General features: G+C 45.7%; 1 protein-coding gene across 5 annotated transcripts in view; it reads right to left on the bottom strand.

Moving 5' to 3' along the window:
- Positions 1-8,448: 8,448 nt before the first annotated feature.
- Klhl8 (kelch like family member 8) overlaps positions 8,449-21,856 on the bottom strand; it is a 45,686-nt gene continuing 32,278 nt past the window's right edge. For all 5 annotated transcript variants that reach the window (XM_075942893.1, XM_075942895.1, XM_075942894.1 and 2 more), the window contains 6 exons: positions 18,332-18,475; positions 16,397-16,508; positions 12,867-13,035; positions 12,547-12,706; positions 10,194-10,395; positions 8,449-9,598 (listed from right to left, as the gene is read on the bottom strand). In XM_075942893.1, the coding sequence (XP_075799008.1) occupies positions 9,475-9,598; positions 10,194-10,395; positions 12,547-12,706; positions 12,867-13,035; positions 16,397-16,508; positions 18,332-18,475 (911 nt within the window). In that variant the 3' untranslated portion in view covers positions 8,449-9,474. The remainder of the gene's footprint in view (positions 9,599-10,193; positions 10,396-12,546; positions 12,707-12,866; positions 13,036-16,396; positions 16,509-18,331; positions 18,476-21,856) is intronic.

Raw genomic sequence — 21,856 nt, 5'->3', positions numbered from 1 at the left:
TACCTGAGCAGGGTTGCCTTTTTTATTTATTACCATTATATATTATATTATATATTATATATTTTCTTTCTTATAATGTTAGAGGAAAGTCAAATCTTGATATTATTAAAATTGCTTTAAAAAGGAATAGGTTGCCCAGGTGATACTGCAAATCACTGGTTTGTTTTCCTTTGATTGCCATGGAATACTGTGCCAGCCGTCACTGACACGATGGGTCTGTGCAGGCTGGGGAGCCTCTGCTCCCGGTGAAGATGGAGAGCAACAATGGGAAACACCACATTTTTATCAGCTTCAGCAATGAGACTGCAAACTTGGGGCTTTTGTGAATAAAATTTAGCTGCCTTGTAGAATCCTTTGAAAGAGGCAGACATGATCTGTGAGAATTTTTTTTTTTAAAGAAAATCTGCAAAAGATCTTTCCAAAGATAATGTGCCACAGATATTTTGTTCTTCTCTGTATTGAGGATTAAATGCTGTTTTAAATGTAATTGACTTGTTCATCTTCACAGTCTTTCCACGAGATCAAACTGTAGAAAAAATATTTAATAAAAATTTAGAGAAATCATTGGAGTTGAAACTGTGGTTTTTATTTTGCTCGAATATGGTGACGCTTGTTTGTTTGTTGGGCCAGGGCCTGTCTGACACCAAGGCCAAGCTCGGGCTCACAGGTCCTCCTGCCTCGCCTTCCCACTGCTGCCACAAATGGCCACACCAGGCAGCCTGCGAAGCTGCCAGCTCCAGTCAGCGTTGTCTCTCACGCTCCCACGACTTCCGCTGCATCCACGGTGCGTTCAGATTGTTGATATGAGGAAAGGAGGAAAGAATGCCATGTCACACGCTTCAGTTTGCTGTAGCAGACAAGCTTGTGGAGTCCTCAGCCAGCGCTGAAGGACGGGAGGCCGTCTGGCCCTAAGGAAACACCGCACCAAGACTCCGGCTCTGACTTCTTGGATTTGAACCTCAGCTCTCTAGCTCTGTGGCTTTGGATGTGTGACTTAACCTCTCTGGTCTTGTCGTTCATGTGCTTTCTACTCCATCAGACTAAGAAGGCCATGGAGATTGGTTTAACCCCATTTTCAATTTTCCTCCTCTTAGTCTTGATGACACAGACCCGTGGAGCAAGCAAGGCGAGTAGTGTTGGTGTGGGAAGTGGGAGCCTGTGCTGTTGACACAGATCTCAGCTGAAGCGGGCCTTGAGAGATGAGCCATCAAGGACAGTCCTCCGTGTGATATTTATATCACAGAGACGTGTACGACCTTAGATGTCGGCAGGGGCTGTACCTTCACCAGCCGTCTCTTAGGCGCCGAGACTCACAAAGCAGTGACTCTCAACCTGTGGGTAGTGATCCTTTGCCAAACCTATCTCTCTCAAAGTATTTGTATTACGATCCATGACAGTAGCAAAATTATAGTTATGAAGTAGCAATGAAAAGGACTTTGTGGCCGGGGTGTATGTGAGAGAGAGAGAGAGAGAGAGAGAGAGAGAGAGAGAGAGAGAGAGAGAGAGAGAGAGAGAGAGAGAGAGAGACAGACAGCATCAGGAAGGCTGAGAACGACTGGTATAAAGGAAACGCCCGTGAATAGCCCTGAAACAAAGCACGTGAGGAAACATCAGACTACTTGTTGGGTAAATTCTCGAAGTGAATTACGGAGTGCAAAGATGTGTCCGTCCCCGGTCCATACAGGAAACAGAACAAACAAGTGCAGTGTCCCCATACTGACCATTCTGCGTGCAAGTGCAGGTAAGCGGCACACATCTCAGAGTTTTACCTGCAGTACAACCACGGCGCCACTGCAGAAGTCCCCCGCTGCCCTCCAGGGCGTGAGTAGGTTTTTAAGCATGGCTGCAACCATACTGTGCATTTTCTGTGGCCGGTGTGTCGGAGTACGGTGAGGGGCATGGCCCAGGCAATGCTCTGGCACTACACCACCCTTAGCGCTGTCTTGGTGAGTATTTAGATGCTGTGGGAGTTTGCGTTACCTGCAGAGACCTCTGTCTAGGGCCCACCAGAGCGATTTCAGTACTCAGGTTCATTGGAGGTCTATGTTCCAGCTGTTTGGTTTTAGGAGCAGGGCTCTGAACAGGTGTGGTTTCCCGGCAGACTACACTCTGCTGAAGCTGAGACTCAGGAGAGACACCAAGGCTCTCATAATGGAGGCCTTTGCCCTTCTGACAGACGGGAGTGTGGGCCTGGAAACACATTCCCAGACAGTTCTAGTTTAGCTGTAAAGACCACGTGGCTCCTCTGGATAAACGCTTTAAACCCCCTTCCCTGTTCCTGGGCTGCCCCTAATAAAAAGCTACCAGTCTATCATCTGAGTTGTCAATAGTGGAAAAGAAGGGACCATTTTAAACAAGGGCTCAGGTTGTTCTTAGTATGCTAACAGAAAGAAAACCACAAAATAAATACAAATTTTAACAAGCCCGTTTTGAAGTTAGGCTTCTCACTAGGGCCAGTTTCCCAGATGTAATGTGCAGAATTGGCCACTAGATGGCAAATGTTTCCTTTGGCTTTAACCACAATGACATTTCACAGCTTGTAGAATGAAATAATCAAAAGTAACAACGCGGGGGGGGGGGGGGGGGGGGATTAAGAGAACTGAGAATTTCTTTTCTGGTGGAATATGGCATAACCACTTGACACAGCAGTGTATCAGGGTTTTAAAAAGTTAAAAACAAGTTACTCAAACCCCAGCAATTCTACTCGTAGAAGCACAGGTAAGAAAACACAGTATTCACCCACACAATGGCACTGCTCAGAGAGCCGCCATGGTGCCAGTGAGATGTGCTGTGTGCATGTAATGGAAGACCGTTTGGAACACGTGTGACTGTGCATGAGGCAGACCTCATAAACATGAGTCAAGACCACACTGCATTAATGTGACATATTTATAGATGACTGGCCACTGCCCAGAAAAGGGAAGGCTTGGGGTACCTCGGGGAGGTGATGAAGCGTTTCAAGTCTGAATTAGGAAGAACTGGCTCAGTTCTGTAGTGTCACCAAGTCAGTACACAGTTACCAAAGTGTCCGAGAGCTGACCTCAAAGCCCTGCACTAGACCAGGGACTAGGAAACGAGGGAAGACATGGTGCTGCTGCTAGGACCCAAGTGACCCAGTCGGTCCTGCCTCTGGTTCCACTGCTGGTGGCCGGCAGCTGGGTGGGGAGAGAGAGGGCGCCAGGGGAAAGGCTTTGCTGTTTGTTATTAGTACCACTCATTCTGAAACAGTTATAAAGTTCCAGTCAGAATTCCTTCCTGGTCCGCCTGAGTCACTTCTGATGACTCACCGCACCTCAGCGCACCGCTGCTACTTAAAATGGATACTGTTAGCTTCCTAAACCTAAGGTACAATGTAACATTTTACAAACCGACACATTCAGGGGAAAGAAAACCTCGTGCAGTGACGGGTTATCTGCACCAAGTCACCAGACTGGGCCTAATTTTTTTTTTTTTAATCATCAAATTCACTCAAGAAACTTTAAGGGTGGTAAGTATTTGACCAAAGTTCACTCAAGGTGGGGGTGATGGCACACAACTTTAATCTCAGGCCTCTGGAGGCATACAGGTGAGTTCGAGGATTGCTTGGTCTGAAGAGTGCGTTCCAGACCAGCCAGGGCTACAGTGAGAGCCTGCATCTGAAGATGCTCATTCTAGGACAGTCAGCAGACCCCACGAGAATGTGGTGCTGAGCGCGAGAACGGTGAGTCTTCACTCAAGGCAAGAGTGCTTTTCATTCTGGATTCCGGGGGGATAGCCACACTGCTGAGACCACCTTACAGGTCAGGGCCTTAACAGTTCTATGTGATGGTACCCACCTCTATCTAAGTCCTGGGAATGCTGAGGCAGGACTGTGGCAGGTTCAAGGCTGCCCTGAGCTATGTAATAAACTCAAGACTAACCTGAGAGAAATTTTTGCCGTCTCAAAAGCCAAAAAACTAAAACAGAAGGGGTTCTGGGAGATAACACTGGTAACATTTCTGAATTCCGTCAGTACCCTCCCCCACGCTGCCCAAGCAACCAAGACATAAAACCCGTTCAATGTACATAGTCGGCTGACTCACTAGGAAGGGGAACTAGAGTCCTAGGTGCTCCCTGAGGAACCAGCTACAACTGGTACAGTTCTGCCCACTTCAACAGCAGGGGAGAACGAGGGAACTAAGGCAGTATCTGAAACAGCTACAAATCTGTGGAGCCCAAGACCGTTCCGAGCTGGGCATGGTGTGAACACCAACTCAGCTGCCGAGAGGCTGAGGTGGCGTCCCACAGTCCAGGTCAGCTTGCAGTACAGAGTTCTTGTCTCAGAACCCAAGGGTGAAGATGAGGCTCACTAGGAGAGGAAGCAGGGTCCTAGGTCTGATTCCCAGAATTGCAAATAGACAAAACCCAGCTCAACAAAGTCCCAGGCAACAGAACTGCTATGGCAGGCAGGCATTTCAAAATATACTGCTTAAAGTGGACAACAGTCAAACTTTAGTGTATATATATATACAACATACATACACACGGAAAAGGAATATGAAATTTCAAATAGCCAAAGAGAATAAGTCCCTAGTTTGCTATACAAAAAATTACATGAAACATTAGACTCTCCAGAAATATACACACACACATTTTAAACTCAGAGACCAAGGAAAAATGTGTAATTAATATTCACCAATATTTTATATGTAAAACTGGTGTCAACAAATTAAGTTTGTTTTGTTTCCCGTTACTATGGTAAATGCCCCACCAAGCAACACATGCATGTGCACAGGCTAAGTAAAGGAAAAGCAAACGGTGGGTAGCCAGAGGGCATGGCCACTACCTGCTCTGTTTGGGAGCCTCCAATGCCCTGACAGTGACTCAGTGGGAGCATCTTGTGCCTTGCACTGTGGTTTTCTTTTTGGAGCTGAATCATCCACCTATGCAGGATAATTCCACTCAAACATTTTAAGTTATATTTTAAAATTAGCTGCGTAGTGCGTTTCTATAAGGCCTTTTCATACAGCTTTAGTTTGGCTTAGTTCACTCCTGTCCCTTCCTCCCCTCCCCATCCTGTCCATCATTCACCCACTGCTCCTGCCTTCTCCCCTCCCCATCATTCACCCACTGCTCCTGCCCCCTTCTCCCCATCATTCACCCACTGTTCCTGCCCCCTTCTCCCCATCATTCACCCACTGCTCCTGCCCCCTTCTCCCCATCATTCACCCACTGCTCCTGCCCCCTTCTCCCCATCATTCACCCACTGCTCCTGCCCCCTCCTCCCCTTCCCACCATTCACCCACTGCTCCTGCCCCCTCCTCCCCTTCCCACCATTCACCCACTGCTCCTGCCCCCTCCTCCCCTCCCCATCATTCACCCACTGCTCCTGCCCCCTCCTCCCCTCCCCATCATTCACCCACTGCTCCTGCCCCCTCCCCATCATTCACCCACTGCTCCTGCCCCCTCCCCACCATTCACCCACTGCTCCTGCCCCCTCCCCACCATTCACCCACTGCTCCTGCCCCCTCCTCCCCTCCCCATCCTCTCCAATCTCCACTTAGTCTATGAGCCTCCAGTACACTTCTCTCTTTCGTATTTCCTGTAGTCTACTATCCCTCCACTTAGAGTTTGCAATTGGACTTTGAGATGGTATGCTTCCACAGGCTCTTCATACACCCTTCCACTGGGCTGGCTTTCCCTCACTCCAATGTCTTCCATCTCTGTGTGCCTGTAATCTCCTATCCCCCAAAGCCTGGTCGGAAACCCCTGAAACATCCCTCACCAATACAGCACGGATTAGATACTAAATACTTTTTAAAATCAGTCATAGAGAAACAAAAGCAACAAAGAAAATTCTCAATTTTATCACTTACAAAAGCATTTTGTGCGGCTGCAACAGTCTCTTACATAGACATTTAACAGCACTGTAAGGTCATAGTTCACTTGGGGATCGAGGAAATGAGTTATACTCTGTAGGAGTAAAACATTTACTCAAACATCAAAAAAGCAATTAGTTACACAAAACAGTGAAAGACAATGGCAATTTGTTTAGAAAGTCCGAGTGTCAGTATAGTAAAGTATGACTTTAATCACTAAATGGGAGAACCACACAAGGAGCCCCAAAATGTGTCTTGAATTAATGCACAAGAGGTTGAGTTCAGTGCAATGATAGTCCCAGCTTGATGGCAGGTGGTGGCAAGTGCATCCCCTGAGCCCTGGTTTTCAATGTCAGCCTACGTGACACAGACAGAGACCTCATTTTAAAAATTTTAGCCAGGTGGCGGTGGGGCACACCTGTAATCCCAGCACTCGGGAGGCAGAGGCAGGTGGATCTCTGGGAATCTGAGGCCAGCCTGGTCTACAGAGTGAGTTCCAGGACAGTCATAGAGAAGCCTATCTTGAAAAAATGTATTTTCCACTCATAATTTCAGTTGTTTACAGCACATCCTGGTGTGAACGTGAGGAGCCCTGGGAGGCCCCTCTGGATGCTTCACGCCTCGTTCTGTGCACTCACTCACCATCTGAGCACACTGTTCCTCTGCCCGCAGTCATACCTCAAAGCATGTCTTTGTTTAACCTGTAAAGAGACCACTTACTCCTCTATTTATTCCCTGTTGTCAGGCCCGCCAACATTCACAGGTACAAGGGCACAGGCTTAGCATGTTAGCTGACCACTGTCTAGTAAAAATCAGAAATGGAGTACACCCAACAGAAAACAGAAAATTATTTTAAATAATCAAATGAGATATTAAGATCCTTAGCTTGGACAATAAAAACAACAGGCATGGCAGTAACCACAGGTGTCCAGCCACCTATGAGACGAGAAGCTGACAGCAGCCACGTTTCAGGTCATCCTCGCTCAGCTAGATGCAGCTGGTCTGCCAAGTGTTGGGGTTAAGTGCTTGCAGGGTTGGCTGAAGTACAGCCAGCTACACCAGAGCACACTGACCCAGCAGAACCAGCTCCGAGGCTTACATCACACACATTACACTAGCAAGCCGGCATGCGCTGCCTAACCCCACTCCCTGAGAATCTGGCTCTGGAACTCGGGCTGCCATTCCCTCATACTCAGAGCCCTCCAAGACCCCTTGTTCAGGGACAGGCTGCCCCCGTGCTCCTTGACCCCCTGGGAAAGGGAGGACAGCAGAACAGGCCGTGAGTGCAGATGCTGTGCTGTCCAGAATGGGGAGTAACTGGAAGAGTAAGACTGTGGTCTTGAGCATGGATGTCTCGGCACCTCATGCCAGACATCGTCCTAATGCATGAGCCTCAGCTACTGCTTACCCGTGATCTAAAATGCCTGTGGTGGGAACAACCGAGGAGAAGGCCTGGGACCTACCTTATGGCTGTCCGGGGTTTCTGCTGGGTGGTGAGAGACTGCTGTGATGTTCTCCTGTCTTTCTGCTGCTTGCTGTTTAGCCTTTGATTCCCACTTGCTGTACATTTAAACTCCCTCATCTGAAACAGAACTCACGGCTATCATGGATCATTCTCCATACAAAAAAAAAAATCTGACACCAGAAAAAAAATAGCCCAGTATGGGGACTTTAAAATTTGTTGGCTAAAGAGAGCCTTCATCCAGTAACTGATGGAAACAGATGCAGAGATCTACAGCCAAGCACTGGGCCAAGAGCCGGGAGTTCTGGGTCAAGGGAACCCGCAGAGATAGCTGACCTGGGCTCGTGGGAACTCACAAAATCTGAACTAACAGTCGGGGAGCCTGCATGGGACTGACCTCGGCCTCCTGCATGTGGGCCACGGTTTTTGTAGCTTTGTCTGTTTGTGGGGCTCCTAGCAATGGGATTAGGACCTGTCCCCAGTGCTTGAGCTGGTTTTTGGGAACCCATTCCCCATGTTGAGATGCCTCACCTAGCCTTGATGCAGGGGGAGGAGCTTGAACAGAGACAGAGGAGGAGTGGATGGTGGGGAGGGGGATAGGGAGGAGAGGACAGAGGGGAAACTGGCTGGTATGTAAAATAAATGAGAAAATTTAATAAAAATATTTTCTGTTGAAAGATGATGCTGATTTGAGCACTTGGGCTGTTTTTAGTTTTGTTTTTTTTTTTTTTTTTTTTTTTTTGTGTGTGTGTGTGATCTGTCTGGGAGGCACTGGGCCAGAGGTCAGATGGCTGGGATCCACATGAGTGCCAGGTAGGTGAAGTGAGCTGCACTCTGGAAATAGGGAAGGGGATGCCCGGGACAAGCTAGATGTATAAATGAACTCTGAGTTCAACTGAGAGAGTCTACCCCAGTGAGTAAGACGACAGCAATCTAGAAAGTCTTAGTCTTTGATGTTAATCCTGTACCCACACATGAATGTGAGCACACGTGCACAGTGTACCACACATACATACATACAAACAATAAAGGGCTGTTATATCACAGTGGGATTATCAATATGCTGGGCTTCAGATTATTTGCAGAAATATTCAATTAGGTTCCAATAAATACACTGCAGGACATTAAATAATGAAAAGGAACTGGTAGTTTTCATTTTCTCTGTTTTTACCAACAATATATTTTATTGATTAATGACAAACTTGAACTAATCATCAAACTATACTGCATAAAGGGCTTTTGAAAAATGCATTCATTTCCTGATAATAAATAAATTCAGTTTTGTACAATTATCAAAACCAAGACAGTGACAAATAACAAAATAAGAAAATGGATCCTGGGTCCCAAATCCAATGACTAAACCAAGGAACAAAGCTAAAGGAACCTTGGTTTTCCTTCCTAGGGTCACGTGCTGCAAACAGTTCCTCTCCACATCTCTGCCTTGGGCAATGGACTGAGCCAATCCAGAGCCGTCACTAAGACGTTCCCAGTTGCACATTTTGCATGAGATGGGAAAAATAAACACAGTAGCCCTAAGCATGAGCAGTGCTCTTGGTGGCTGAGGAGCCAGCACAGGCACCTGTAGTTCTAAAACTCCAAACAGAAACAAAAGGCTTCTTACAGACACTAGGACGGTTTCAAGAGTGCCTCAGAAACACACATTTCCCTACTTCGTAAATACCCAAGAACTGAACATCACCACCTACAGACAAAAAGCAAAACATAAATTCATCAGCACCATGTAGAATGACCCTCAAGGGAGCAGGCCTCAAGTCCTTATGTTTGTGAGCAGACTTAATTCTCCTCTGCGAAAAATCTACTGCTTGCAGTTAGTATCTTCAGGAGAAAGAACAGATACAACTCAATAAATTACATTTTATTCATCAAAATAAAGAGCTATTTTAAGGTTTGGCACTACATGAAACGCTTCTCAGAACAAGTACGGGTTCAGAGATAGACTGCTTCCTGCCTCCTTTGCTATTTGCTAGAGCAGGAAATACCACACTTAACCTGGTGACGTACAGTTCTCCAGCACTAGGGCCACAAGGTGAGAGTACTCACGACAGCTGGCATTCAACATGAGAGTAGCTGCAGTCACAAAGGGGGCCCAGAAAATGCTGGCTCTAGTCCCATTCATCCGCTGTGATTGCATTGCTGCTGCTGCTGGGACCTAAGTCACATACAGTCAACCACATTAGTGGACCCATGGCCGACGTCTCGGATCTGGCTAGTTAAGCAGTCACACACAGCTACACCGGCACCAGCTCTGCAGTGAGACACAGGTCCAACCAGCTCCCACCTGGAAAGACAAGACAGGACTGACACCAAGAGCACAGGGGTCCCAACTGGGGGACTGTGTTAAAGGACAGCAAGTTTCCAGAGGGAAAGGTATTTCCAAAGGTTACATAAGTAACAAGCATTCCTCCACGATCTCAGGCCTGCTTCCCACAGCTTCCGTTATCTACAATACACCACAGTAAATGGAAAATTTTGGAAATCAGCAATGCTATACACTTTAAATGCTGAGCTATTCTGCCTTGCCTAGGATAGCCCCTGATTGGTGTGTCATTTCTATAGATGCTATCTGCTCATTGGTCACTGAGGAGCTGGACCAACCATCAAGGTAGTAAGTTCTTTTGGCAAGTTTATCTCAGCACACTGCTGAACACGCTCCATTTGGTGAGCAACTGTCAGCCTTTAACCAAGCCTAATTTATGCACTGATTTATCTTAGGCACGTATGGACAGGGGAAGCAGAGCTATACTTGTAGAGTTTGAGTCTACCTGTGTCTCAGGCACCCACAGAGGGAGGGTGGCCCCAGAGGATAATTAAAGAGCTGAGCCTTAATACCGTGGAGTGATCACACTCCACTAAAGAGACGGTACGTTACTTACTTATTCAGCACGGGATCGAAGGCTTCCACTGTGTTGAGGTACGCATTGCCATTGTGGCCGCCAACGGCGAAGATTTTGCCCATCACCGTGGCGATCCCTACTCCACCCCTGGGAGTTGTAAGTGCCGCCACATAATCCCACTTGTTGCTTCGAGGGTCGTAACGCTCAACTGAACTCAAGGGCGAGTTATCATCAAAACCACCTACGAGAGAAACATTTAAAAACAGAATTGCAGTTCATAATAACTTACAACTAAATCTCAACTCAACATCTCACAAAACTCAAGCTTTTCCTGGGCCTGGTGGTACACGCCTTTAATCCCAGCACTTGAGAGGCAGAGGCAGGCTCTGCAGATCCCTGAGTTTGAGCCCAGCCTGGTCTATATAGCAAGTTCCAGGACAGCCAAGGCCTTGTCTCAAACAAAACAAAACAAAACCAAGCCTCAAGCTATTTTCTAAATTTTCTTTTTAATATTTTTGGGTTTTTTGTTTGTTTGTTTTCTGAGATAGGGTTTCTCGGTGTAACAGTCCTGGCTGTCCTGGAACCTGCTCTGTTAACCAGGCTGATCTCAAACTCAAGAGATCTGCCTACCTCTTCCTCCTGAGTGCTGGGATTAAAGGCGTGCACCACCCCAGCCCAGCTGAATAAATGTCTTCTAATGGGTTAATTTTATTATATCAATTGAAATGAAATAAATCCAATGTGTATAACCAGATGGGTTTTTGGCATTCCAGTCTCATCACAACTGTCACTCTTTTCCTTGTAATCAGCCTCACTACCGCTCACGTCCATGTGGAAGACCAGGGCTTTGGAGTGACATTTTCTATAGCCGTCTTTTTCACTGGCTCCATGTAATCTCCCTAGATAATAGGAAAGAATCAGCGCTAGGGACTTAGCTCAACAGTAAAGTCCTTGCCTAGCACACAAGGAGCTGGGTTCAATCCCTACAGGGAAGGAAGCATCAAGGCCAAGGCAGAGAGGACGCAGGTGCAGTCAGGCTGTTACTCCTGCCTGCACCTCACACTGCTGTTATTCAGATGGCTGAACCCATTTCAGGTCAGATCTGAGGTCCATGAGGTTGTTTTCTGTAGTTCTCAGCGCTCAGAATTGAAGCCAGCGCCTCCTGCATCTAGTTGAGAACTTTGCCACTGTGCTGTCCCAGATCCCAAGAGGGTTGCTTTAATGTTCAATCTAAGTTTGAACATCTGTTCAAAGACAAGACACTCCTGTGGCCATGTGACACATGGTGGTGACCTGTCCATGGTTTGTCTGGACGTGTGAAAGGCTGCAACCATACGCTGTAAGAACTTCAGTCTCTACACACTCAAACTCAATCTCTATCGCTTGTACAGGCACGCGGCGGTCTCTGCAAAGGAGGCTGAGGTCAACTGTGTCGTTGTCCTTGCTTCTCCAGCAAGAGCACAGACTCAGCATTGCTTTGACTTGCAAATGTTAAACTACAAACAACAAGCCACTCTTCTCCCTAAGAGCACACTTTGGTGTATAGCAGGATGTATACCGTGCTAGCCAGCCTTTCTGAGCAGGGCTCCTTCTTTGTAAGGAGGGTTACTAACTACAAAAGTGTCTGTGCTGAGCACAGCTGCAGATGCGCACTGTCTCTGACTCCCAGGACAGTTCTGACAGGGCATTCCCAGCCCGCTCACAGTCATGAAAGGCCCCTTGGAGGCAGCACTGCAGCCTGTCTTTAGGAGCAAAACGATGCAGACTCTGCCTCCTCTCCATCCAGGGCAGACTGTTCCCCGCATGTAAGAATCAGAGAAAGCAGGGCTCTCCACGTCCTTCTAGGTCAGCACTTCAAACGGTCAAAAAGCAACAGAAAGACTCACACAGGCTTCACACGGAAAAACCATTGAGGTTCTGGAAACTGTACTTTTGCTTTGAAATGAAGCGGAAGGAAAGCAGGTCTCCAGGCTTTGGAGGACTGGTTTTAGCAAAGCACATTCTGTTTCTATGTTTGCAAATATGTATTTCATCAAATGCAACCCCTACTTTAGATGTAATCTAAGTTTTGCTGTTTGCATTTTTGTTTGTTTGTTTGAGACAGGGTCTCGCTATGCAGCCCTGGCTGTCCTGGACCTCCCTATGTAGAGCAGGCTGATCTCAAACTCAGAGACCCACCTGAGCGCTGGGATCAAAAGTGTGCTCTACCACACCTGGCACAAGTTTTAAGTATGAAGATTTAAATCAAGAAGCACTAATGTCAACTTTAAGAATTCAAAAGCACATCTCCGGGCTGGTTCTTAAAGATTAAATCTGATGGTTTGTTACTGTGTTATTTTATGGCTCTCATCATCATATGCCATGATATATTAGAGAGATGACATGTACTCACCAACAACATATAAACAACCGTGGAGTTCACTAACGCCATTGCCGGCTCTCCGCTGGCCCATCTCTTTGACTTCTATCCACTTATCCAGGTGAGGGTGGTACCTTTCCACACTGGACAAGGAGGCCACTCCATCATTGCCGCCCACTGCATAAACATGGTTCTAGAGGAAGGAAACAGGCACTGGATAAATGAATTTACCTAACAGGCAAGCAGAATGGAGTCAGCCCTGTAGCTGCTGGCGTGAATTAGACCACGTCGCCCATGGGTGTGGCCATGGATGTGGCTGGTATGTCCCCATGGGAAGTGGCTGTGTAACTTACTACTAAAGCCACAGAGCCAACGCCTCCACGGGGAGTGTTCATTGGTGCCACTGCGCTCCACTGGTCAGATTCGATGTCATATCTCTCCACATCACTGAAGCAAGTATTGTCATCTAACCCTCCAATTGCATATATCGGGCCCCCCAAGGAGGCCAAAGCAATTCCTCGCCTGCAAAAAAAAAAAAAAAAAAAAAAAAACAGTAAAGCCTGTTTCAGGAAAAAAGAAGACATTTTTATCTATGCAAACCACTTCTGAGGATGCTCATCAGACTGTGTGGTTCTCTTCCAGTGTTTTAAAATGTATTGTTTCTGAGTAGGTGCGGGGTCCTTTGGCCCGTATGGTGCATGGCCTGCACAGGCTACGGGAAACTTGGGTCAAGCTCTGGTTCTTTTTTCTTTATTTTTTTCTGGGGGTTGAGTCCAGGACTATCAGAAATGCATTTTACCTCTGAGCTACATTCTAACCCTAAATCAGAACTAATGATGCAAAACCCAACAAAACAGAATAAAGAAATTCAAAGTGTTCAATTACCAAGCAGACAGTTATATAACTGAGGAGCTAATTGGACTGATAAGAGAACAGTCTTCTATGGATTCAAAAAGCAAACCAGTTCTGAACCAATAGGTTTGTTTAGTTGCAGGGTTTCACTAAAACACCACACAAAAAAGAACATTCATGTTTCTATCACATGCTGTGTAGACACTGCTTTATTTCTGAAAAGAATTTAGGACAATAAAAAAGGACAAATTATAGCCACCAAAAGATGAGCTATTCTAAACCGCTGCAGTAGACATAGAGGCCTTGAGGATAAACGGTCCCTGGTAACATTAGAGAAGTGAACACCAGCTTTGCCCCTTCCTAAGCTTCTTGGTGAAAAGCACGGAATGCTCTAGTCCCCGTGGGTACACAACACTCAACTACTGTCACACAGCACGGTGCAGGTGTATTCCTAACCTGACTGTCTCTTCTTAATGTAGCCTAGGCTATTATCCCTGTGTTTACATCATTCAACTCTTTGTGCGTCCCTGCATACACCTCATTTTCAAATTATAAACAAAAATTTCTGTATAAACGGATTACATGAATTGCAAAAGATGCGCACCTGAACCAAAGATTTAAAGCATAAAACCGCACAACGATCATCCTACAGAGAGCACGACATAGGAGCACTGTGATTATAATCTCCCCGAGAGCTCTTCACTCTTTGAATGCAGACGACTGTAAACTCTCTCCTCTATGTAGACGACTGTACTGTGAACACGCTAGCCCTCTCCTCTATGTAGACGACTGTACCGTGAACACGCTAGCCCTTTCCTTTAAGGTCTATATTTCACACTTGCACAAGACAACTACTTTACTCTGCACCAAACACCTGCACACCCCATCTCCCACCATGTAGTCCTGTTCTAACTGATGCCTTAGGCTTTAGTACATACCCTTGTTTGACACCTGTTAGAGGGTCTGTCTCTAGAATATCTGGTCTGCTTGTTGTGGGGGCTGCTGCTGCTGGCTGTTACTTTGTGGTGCTGGGGACCTGAAGCATGCTAGGTAAACCCTGTGCTACAGAGCTGTAGCCCCAAGCCTACTGCCTGTCCAAATCCTGCTTTGGTGACATGATTTTAGTTGCTCTTTTATCTTAGGATGTTGGAAGTTACTATTCAAATAATTAATAAAAATTTATAAGCAGCTAAATTACTGAATTATGTAATTAGCAATCTCCCCTTTAGACAAGCTCTAATAATCAAAATATAGTTCAACTTATTATAGATGAGAATTTAATATATCTTAAAATCAGTAAACAAATCAATAGAGCTATTTTCTTAACAAGAAAATATTTTCTTAACAATAAGCTTTACTCCTAGTTACTATCATATTTAAGAGAAACACTGCATACATTTTCCTTAAGGTCAGGAACAAGACAAAAATACCTATTTCAATTTCTATTCATATGGTAATAACTTGTCAGTCAATAAAGGCGGTATGCAAAACAAATTAGAAACCTAAGAGTGTATGAGGAGGCTGAGGGATGTCTCGGTGGCTAAGAGCACTTGCTGTTTCTGACAACTCTAACTCCAGGGGATTTGACCCCCTCTCTGGCCTCAGTGGGCACTTGCACACACACACACACACACACACACACACACACACACACACACACACACACACATCTGTACAGGAAAATGTATTGGGAAACCGGCAAGAGTTGACAGTGCTGCATCGATGATTATTTCTGACGCTGTGCTATAGCTGTGAGATGTTAAGAACAGAAGCCGATCAAAAGATAAATGGATATACCTAGCGTGTCTCAGCTGCAAGCCAGGTGACTCTTTGCTCTAGAGGGCTGGCTGCCCTCCAGCATCGGAAGCTTTTTAGCAGCATCCCTGACCGCGTCCTAGGAGATACTAGCAGGTACTGTCTGGCCGAGGAGGAGATAAGATGATCTTCAGCTGAGAAGACCTGATACCTGTAACTCTACATTCCCTTGAACAGCAAGTGTGAGGCCCGCCCGCATGATAGGAGATCCTGTCTCGACACAACATAAAAAGAAACAAAGCAAAGCACCACCGGGCCGTGGAGGTGGCTGCAGGTAAAGGCACTGGCCACTGAGCTTGGGGACCTGCGTGTGGCCCCCAGGACCCATGATGGAAGGAGAGAACTGATTCCTGTGAGCTCTCCCTGACCTCACATTGCACTCCTGCTGCAGGCACGCACCTCCCTTCTCCACCAAAATAAATAAATGAGCGCAAAGAGAGTTTTAAATAAAGTTAAACAAAATGAACAAAAAAAGGAATGCTACCGTATTTACAACTTTTCTGAAAAAAAAAAATCTAAAGTCATTTCAAACAAAAAGTTTCAAAAAGATCAGCAAGGCTTCCTACAGAAGACTGGCTATCATGATGGGAACTAAGAGGCAAATCCATTCAAACAAGCTTGAATGTGTGTGTGTGTGTGTGTGTGTGCGCGCGCACGCGCGCGTATACATGCACAGGTGTGTACAGGTGCTGGAGTTCACAAGAAGTGTCAGACCCCCTGAAGCTGGAGTTACAGGTGGTTGTGAGCTGCTCATTGTGGGTGCTGGGAACAGAACTTGGGTCCTCTGGAAGAGCAGCAGAATCTAACTGCTGAGTCATCTCTCCATACCCTTTCGATTCCATTCTTTTTTTTTTTAAGATTTATTTATATGTGCATTGGTGTTTTGCTTGTGTGTTATGTCTGTGTGAAGGTGTTGAATCTTCTTGAACCAGAGTTACAGACAGTCGTGAGCTGCCGCGTGGGTGCCGGGAGTTGAACCTGGGTCCTCTGGAAGAGCAGCCAGTGCTCTTAACCACTGAGCCATCTCTCTAGCTCCCTACAATTCTATTCTTAAATATAAAAGTTGTGACAAAGCATTGCTTTGGGTGCGTTGACAAAATGGGCTTGAGAGGATAAGTTTCTAAAGGTAGGAAAAAAACCTCCAAGATAAGACTTTTCCATATTTGTCCTTTTGACTTTATACTATTAGTTCAAAAGGGAGCTGCATGGTACCTACCTCTTGGTATTCATTGATGCCTTCATCATCCATTTATTAGTGAGAGGATCAAACATCTCCATGCTACCTAAGTGTTCATTCCCATCATGGCCACCCACTGCATACACTTTACCTGTCAAAACAAGTATTTTCATTTGAGTCCCGAGTGATATTAATGTTATTTACATGCAAGCAATACATAAGCAGAATGTCATAATAAATTAACTTTTAACTTTTTTTCTGTTCAACATGGAATTGATGTCATCAGGAGAAAGTGACAATCCGTGTAAGCTTTCACTAAACGTGTGTAAAGCTGGAAGCCTTCAAACGCCATTCTTGGGTTTCATCACTTTTTATTAAATAGCAAGTGAAATCATTAATTCTGCTTTTAAAGCAGGTCAATAAATAAAAAAAGGCTAATAACAAGTTATCATGAAAATGTAAAACTGTTAATATAAAGTGATCATCCTCTCTTGAAGAAAGCGAGAAGACTGTGGTCTAGGACCGAGCTACAGCCTCAGCCACCCAGCAGTTCCCCGCACTGTACACTTACAGAAATCACATGTGAAATCATTACTAAAAATTAATTAACTGCAGAACCATAGAAAATTGTTAGAAAGCTTTTAAGAACCACCTCTTCCTCATGTTACAAGAGGACAAACGTTCCTGAAAACACAGGCTGGGAGACAGGTCAGCAGTGGGACGTGCTGGGTGCTCTTGCACATGATCCACCAGCAGCACACTGAGGCTCTAAACTGTCTGGAGCTCCAGTTCCAGGGCGATCTGATGCCCTCTGCTGGCCTCTTCTGGCACCAGGTACACACACGCAGACACATAGTCAAACACACAAAACGAAAGTAGCTTTAATCTCAACACTTGGGAGGCAGAGGCAGGAAGATCTGACTTCAAGGCCAGCCTGGTCTATAGGACAGGTTCCAGGACAATAAGGGCTACACAGAGAAACCCTGTCTCGGAAAACCTTAACTGAGTAAATAAACAATAGAATAAATAATAAAAAAATTCAGCCAGACAGTGGTGGCGCATGCTTTTAATCCCAGCACTTGGGAGGCAGAGGCAGGTGGATCTCTGTAAGTTCAAGGACAACCTGGTCTACAAGAGCTAGTTCCAGAACAGCTAAGACTATGACACACAGAAACCCTTTCTCAAAAAAACAAAACATAAAAAACCTCTTGAAATACATAAAAAATTAGTTAGGAGTTGGGAATGTAGCTCAGGAGGCAGAGTTCTTGCCTATCACACAGGAAGCTTCAGGTCAGTTCCCAACACTGTAAACTAGATGTGGGGTGCACACCTGTGATCCCAGCCTGAGAGGGAGAAGCAGGAGGATCAGAAGGTCAAGGTCAGTCTCAGGTACTCAGCAAGTTCCAAAACACAAGGGACCTTCTCTTGAAAAAAATTTAATAAAAACTAAAACTGATTTAGAACCAAAAGATTTACTATATATAACTGATCTTAGGACATTTTATATGTAAGCCAAGTGTTCTACTATTGAGACACATTCTCAGCCTTTGGCAATTTGAAACAGGGTCTTGCCATGTAGCTCAGGCTGGCCTGGAATTAAAATCCTCCTGCCTCAGTCTCCAAATTTTGGGATTATAAGTATGTGCTACCCAGTCACAAGAATTTTGCTTTCCCAGTTGCTCAGTTTTAAATGTATACACCAACATGATAATTTATATACCAACATGCAAATTTATACACCAACCTGCTAATTTACATAGCAATGTGCTAATTTATATGCCAATATGCTAATCACACCAACATGCCAAACATCTGTGGACAGAGGCAGGCAAATGGCCACCACTCAAACATTTCATCAATATATTAAAATATATTACAATTAATATTTTTCCTTATAAAGAGAAAATCTCAAAGCTCATGTAATGAAGAAGAGCACCATAGTTTAATGATGTCACTTCAGCAACAGCGGCTCACCTTCCACAGAGATCACACCCACGTGTCGCCTCCGGCTATTCATTTCTGGTCCAAAGAACCAGCTGTTCTTGCTGATAGAATAGCATTCAATACTACGGAAGGGGTCACCAGAGCCACCTCGGCCACCCACACAGAACAGCACACCTAGAGGCAGAGCACAAGACACAGGTCAATATCATGGCTTTGAAAACTTTATTTTTTAATCAGTTGGAAAACAATTGCCAAATTCTGAATAATGTTTTTTTTTAAAGGATGAGTTATAAAATCTAATTTTCCCCCTTTCCTTGAAGTTTTCAAAGACTATGATTCATCGGTTATCTATCCTTTCTTATATCCTCATTCATTACAAGTGTCCTTGCTAAAGTCATAATGGAACTGATTTTATTTAGGAAAAAGGACAAATGTATTCCTATACTGCAAAGAGAACCTCTGCACAGCTATCTGCTTCAATCAACATCCCATATTTCCCTCTCAACACAAGACAGAGTTAAACATACTCTGCCTGTCTGGAAGCCTCCTTCTAGGGCTCCATCCTGTTCCCATGCTCTGCCCACTGGCCACTCTCCACTTTCTATGCCCTGAGGAAAGGTCCATCTCTTTGTGTTACACTGCCTGTATCTCAGCATCTTCAGTGAACACGCCGAGCCACGCAGCCACCCGAGGCCTACAGAGCCCAGACAGCCTGTGTCCAGAGCATTGTCTTCCTTCCTTTCCCGACATGTCCCACCTGTCCCTCTCAAGCTGCCACTATGGGGTGCAGATATCACCAGCTATGACTCAGTTACAAGATCCCAGCCTTTCCAGTCACCAACGGAACTGGGCTGATTAAATGACAATGGCCCCACAGCCCACAGGGAGCAGCACTACCAGGAGGTGTGGCCTTGTTGGAGGAAGTGTGTCCCTGGGGGTGGGGTTTAAAGTTTCAAACACTCAAGCCAGGCCCAGCATGCCATTCTTCCTGCTGCCTGTGGATCTGGATGTAGAACTCTCAGCTACTCCTGCAGCACCACGTCTGCCTGTGTGCTGCCTGCCATGCTTTCTGATGTGACAATAATGGACTAAACCTCTGAACTGTAGGCCAGCCCCAACAAAATGTTTTCCTTTATAAGAGTTGCCATGGTCATGGCGTTTCTTCACAGCAATAAAACCCTAACTAAGATAAGGACAATCTAATAAAAAGCTGTTTCAATGGGCTCCCATAACCTCTATCCAAAAAGCTTCAGCAAATGCCCTGGATTGTAAAGATGGTTAAGGTGCCATATTCCGTATCTACTCACCACAACTGGAAGACAGAGACTTCAGTGTGACTCAGAACCATCTAAGGTGTAGAGCACAGATCTGGGGGCTGACCCTCAGATTCTCTGACTCAGTCACTGGGGAAAGGTTTAAGGACTGAATTTCTAACAGGCTCCTGGGGTGGCCATTGTCACCACACTCTGAGAAACACTGAGTGCTGTCATGGTAAAGTCTTGGGGCTAGAGATGTGTGTGCTCAGGGTTAGAACGCTTGACTGAAAGCCAGGGTTCGTCCCCAGAACTGCAAGGAAACATTACACCTTCAGCACAGCATACATGCCCTCCAGTCAGCCCCAGCAGTAGCCAAGCTCCAGCGCACGTATCCAGCACATCCAGCACCCACTGTGGTGACTGTCATAACTAGAGGACAACTGTGGGAGTGAGCATCACACACTAAGCAGACAGTGCCTGGCATGTCCTCAGCACTCTGGGGAGATAAAGGGAGCCACTTTCCTCCTAAAAGGCATCCTGAAGATTTTTGAAGAAAAGGCTGAGCTTTATTCTCTCTTGGAAACTTTTCCTGTCCCTTACAAAGCAGCTTCCATCATCCTCTGCACCCCACGCTGGGTGGTCACCTCACTGGGTGGTCACCTCACTGGGTGGTCACCACACTGGGTGGTCACCACACTGGGTGGTCATCACACTGGGTGGTCACCACACTGGGTGGTCACCTCACTGGGTGGTCATCACACTGGGTGGTCACCTCACTGGGTGGTCATCACACTGGGTGGTCACCTCACTGGGTGGTCACCACACTGGGTGGTCACCACACTGGGTGGTCATCACACTGGGTGGTCATCACACTGGGTGGTCACCTCACTGGGTGGCCACAGCACCTGCAATGCTCTACTGAATTTATCTGTTCAATTGTCTTTTCCCTGCACCAGACCAAGTTCCCCAACACAGGCTGTCTGTCTGCACGTACAGACAGCCCAGAGCCTGCAAGAACAGGCATTTAATGTTATTTAATGAGTCACTACGAAGATGAATGCGTTTACCCATTCGCGCTCCCATTTCCACGAATTCACACTCTGAGTCAGAGAAACCCAAGAGGAGATCAGAAAGATCATGCAGTCAATCTTATAATAAACCAAGGTCTTAGAAGATTAAGGAATTGGTTCAATATAACGGCAGTGGCGGGACTATAATCCCAGAATGTAAACTTATTCTTAGATGACACTTTCTCTAAACTACATAGGTGACCTTTGAACATGTTATGAAACAAAAAAACAGAAATAAAAAGGAGGCAAAGCTATCAGAATACAAACGTTGTTTCTGTAGAGTTTGGAAAACTTCAGCCTAATTCTTAGTTGTCTCTTCTCTAAATGGAGGACCACCATCCCTAAATGGAAGAACACGTCCCTAAATGGAGGACCACCACCCCTAAGTGGAAGAACACGTCCCTAAATGGAGGACCACCATCCCTAAGTGGAAGAACATGTCCCTAAATGGAGGACCACCATCCCTAAGTGGAAGAACACATCCCTAAATGGAGGACCACCATCCCTAAATGGAAGAACACGTCCCTAAATGGAGGACCACCATCCCTAAATGGAAGAACACGTCCCTAAATGGAGAACCACCATCCCTAAATGGAAGAACACGTCCCTAAATGGAGGACCACCATCCCTAAATGGAAGAACACGTCCCTAAATGGAGAACCACCATCTCTCTGACCAAAGGCTGGGTCCTCTGTGAAAACCTGTTCTGTAACAATCTTATGACATGTGAGACCACACACATGAAAGTCTGGTATATTCTGGCATGAGCCTAGGCTGAATTCAAATCTGGTTTGCAGAACACTTGTCAAGCACGTACAAAGCCCCAGGCTTCATCCCCACAGCAAACAAGCAGAGAAAATGGTGAACTTAGAGAATTTAATTAAACATTTTAACTATATGAGACAGGATTCACAAAAACAGAGGTCTGTGATGGGGAAACAAGGTTGGCCTGGAAGTCGACATAGTCACTGTCTAGACTAGGCTGGCATCAAACTCACAAGATAAAAGTCTACCTGCCTCTCCCTCAAAAGTGCTGGGATTAAAGGCATAACTGAAATAGAAACTTTAACTCTATTTACTGACATTAAAGAAGAAGAAATAACAGTCTTTCTCACACTATTAATTATTTGGAAGAACATCCTCAGAAGCAGGTAACTCATACTCAGGCTGACTCTATGGCTGTCAGGCTTCTCCCCACATCACTATCTGCTAACAATGCAGAGGGAACT

This window comes from Microtus pennsylvanicus, chromosome 12, assembly GCF_037038515.1.
Source record: "Microtus pennsylvanicus isolate mMicPen1 chromosome 12, mMicPen1.hap1, whole genome shotgun sequence".
NCBI lineage: Eukaryota > Metazoa > Chordata > Mammalia > Rodentia > Cricetidae > Microtus > Microtus pennsylvanicus.
The sequence above is the reverse complement of the archived record's forward strand: the minus strand, read 5'-3'. Positions and strand labels throughout refer to the sequence as shown.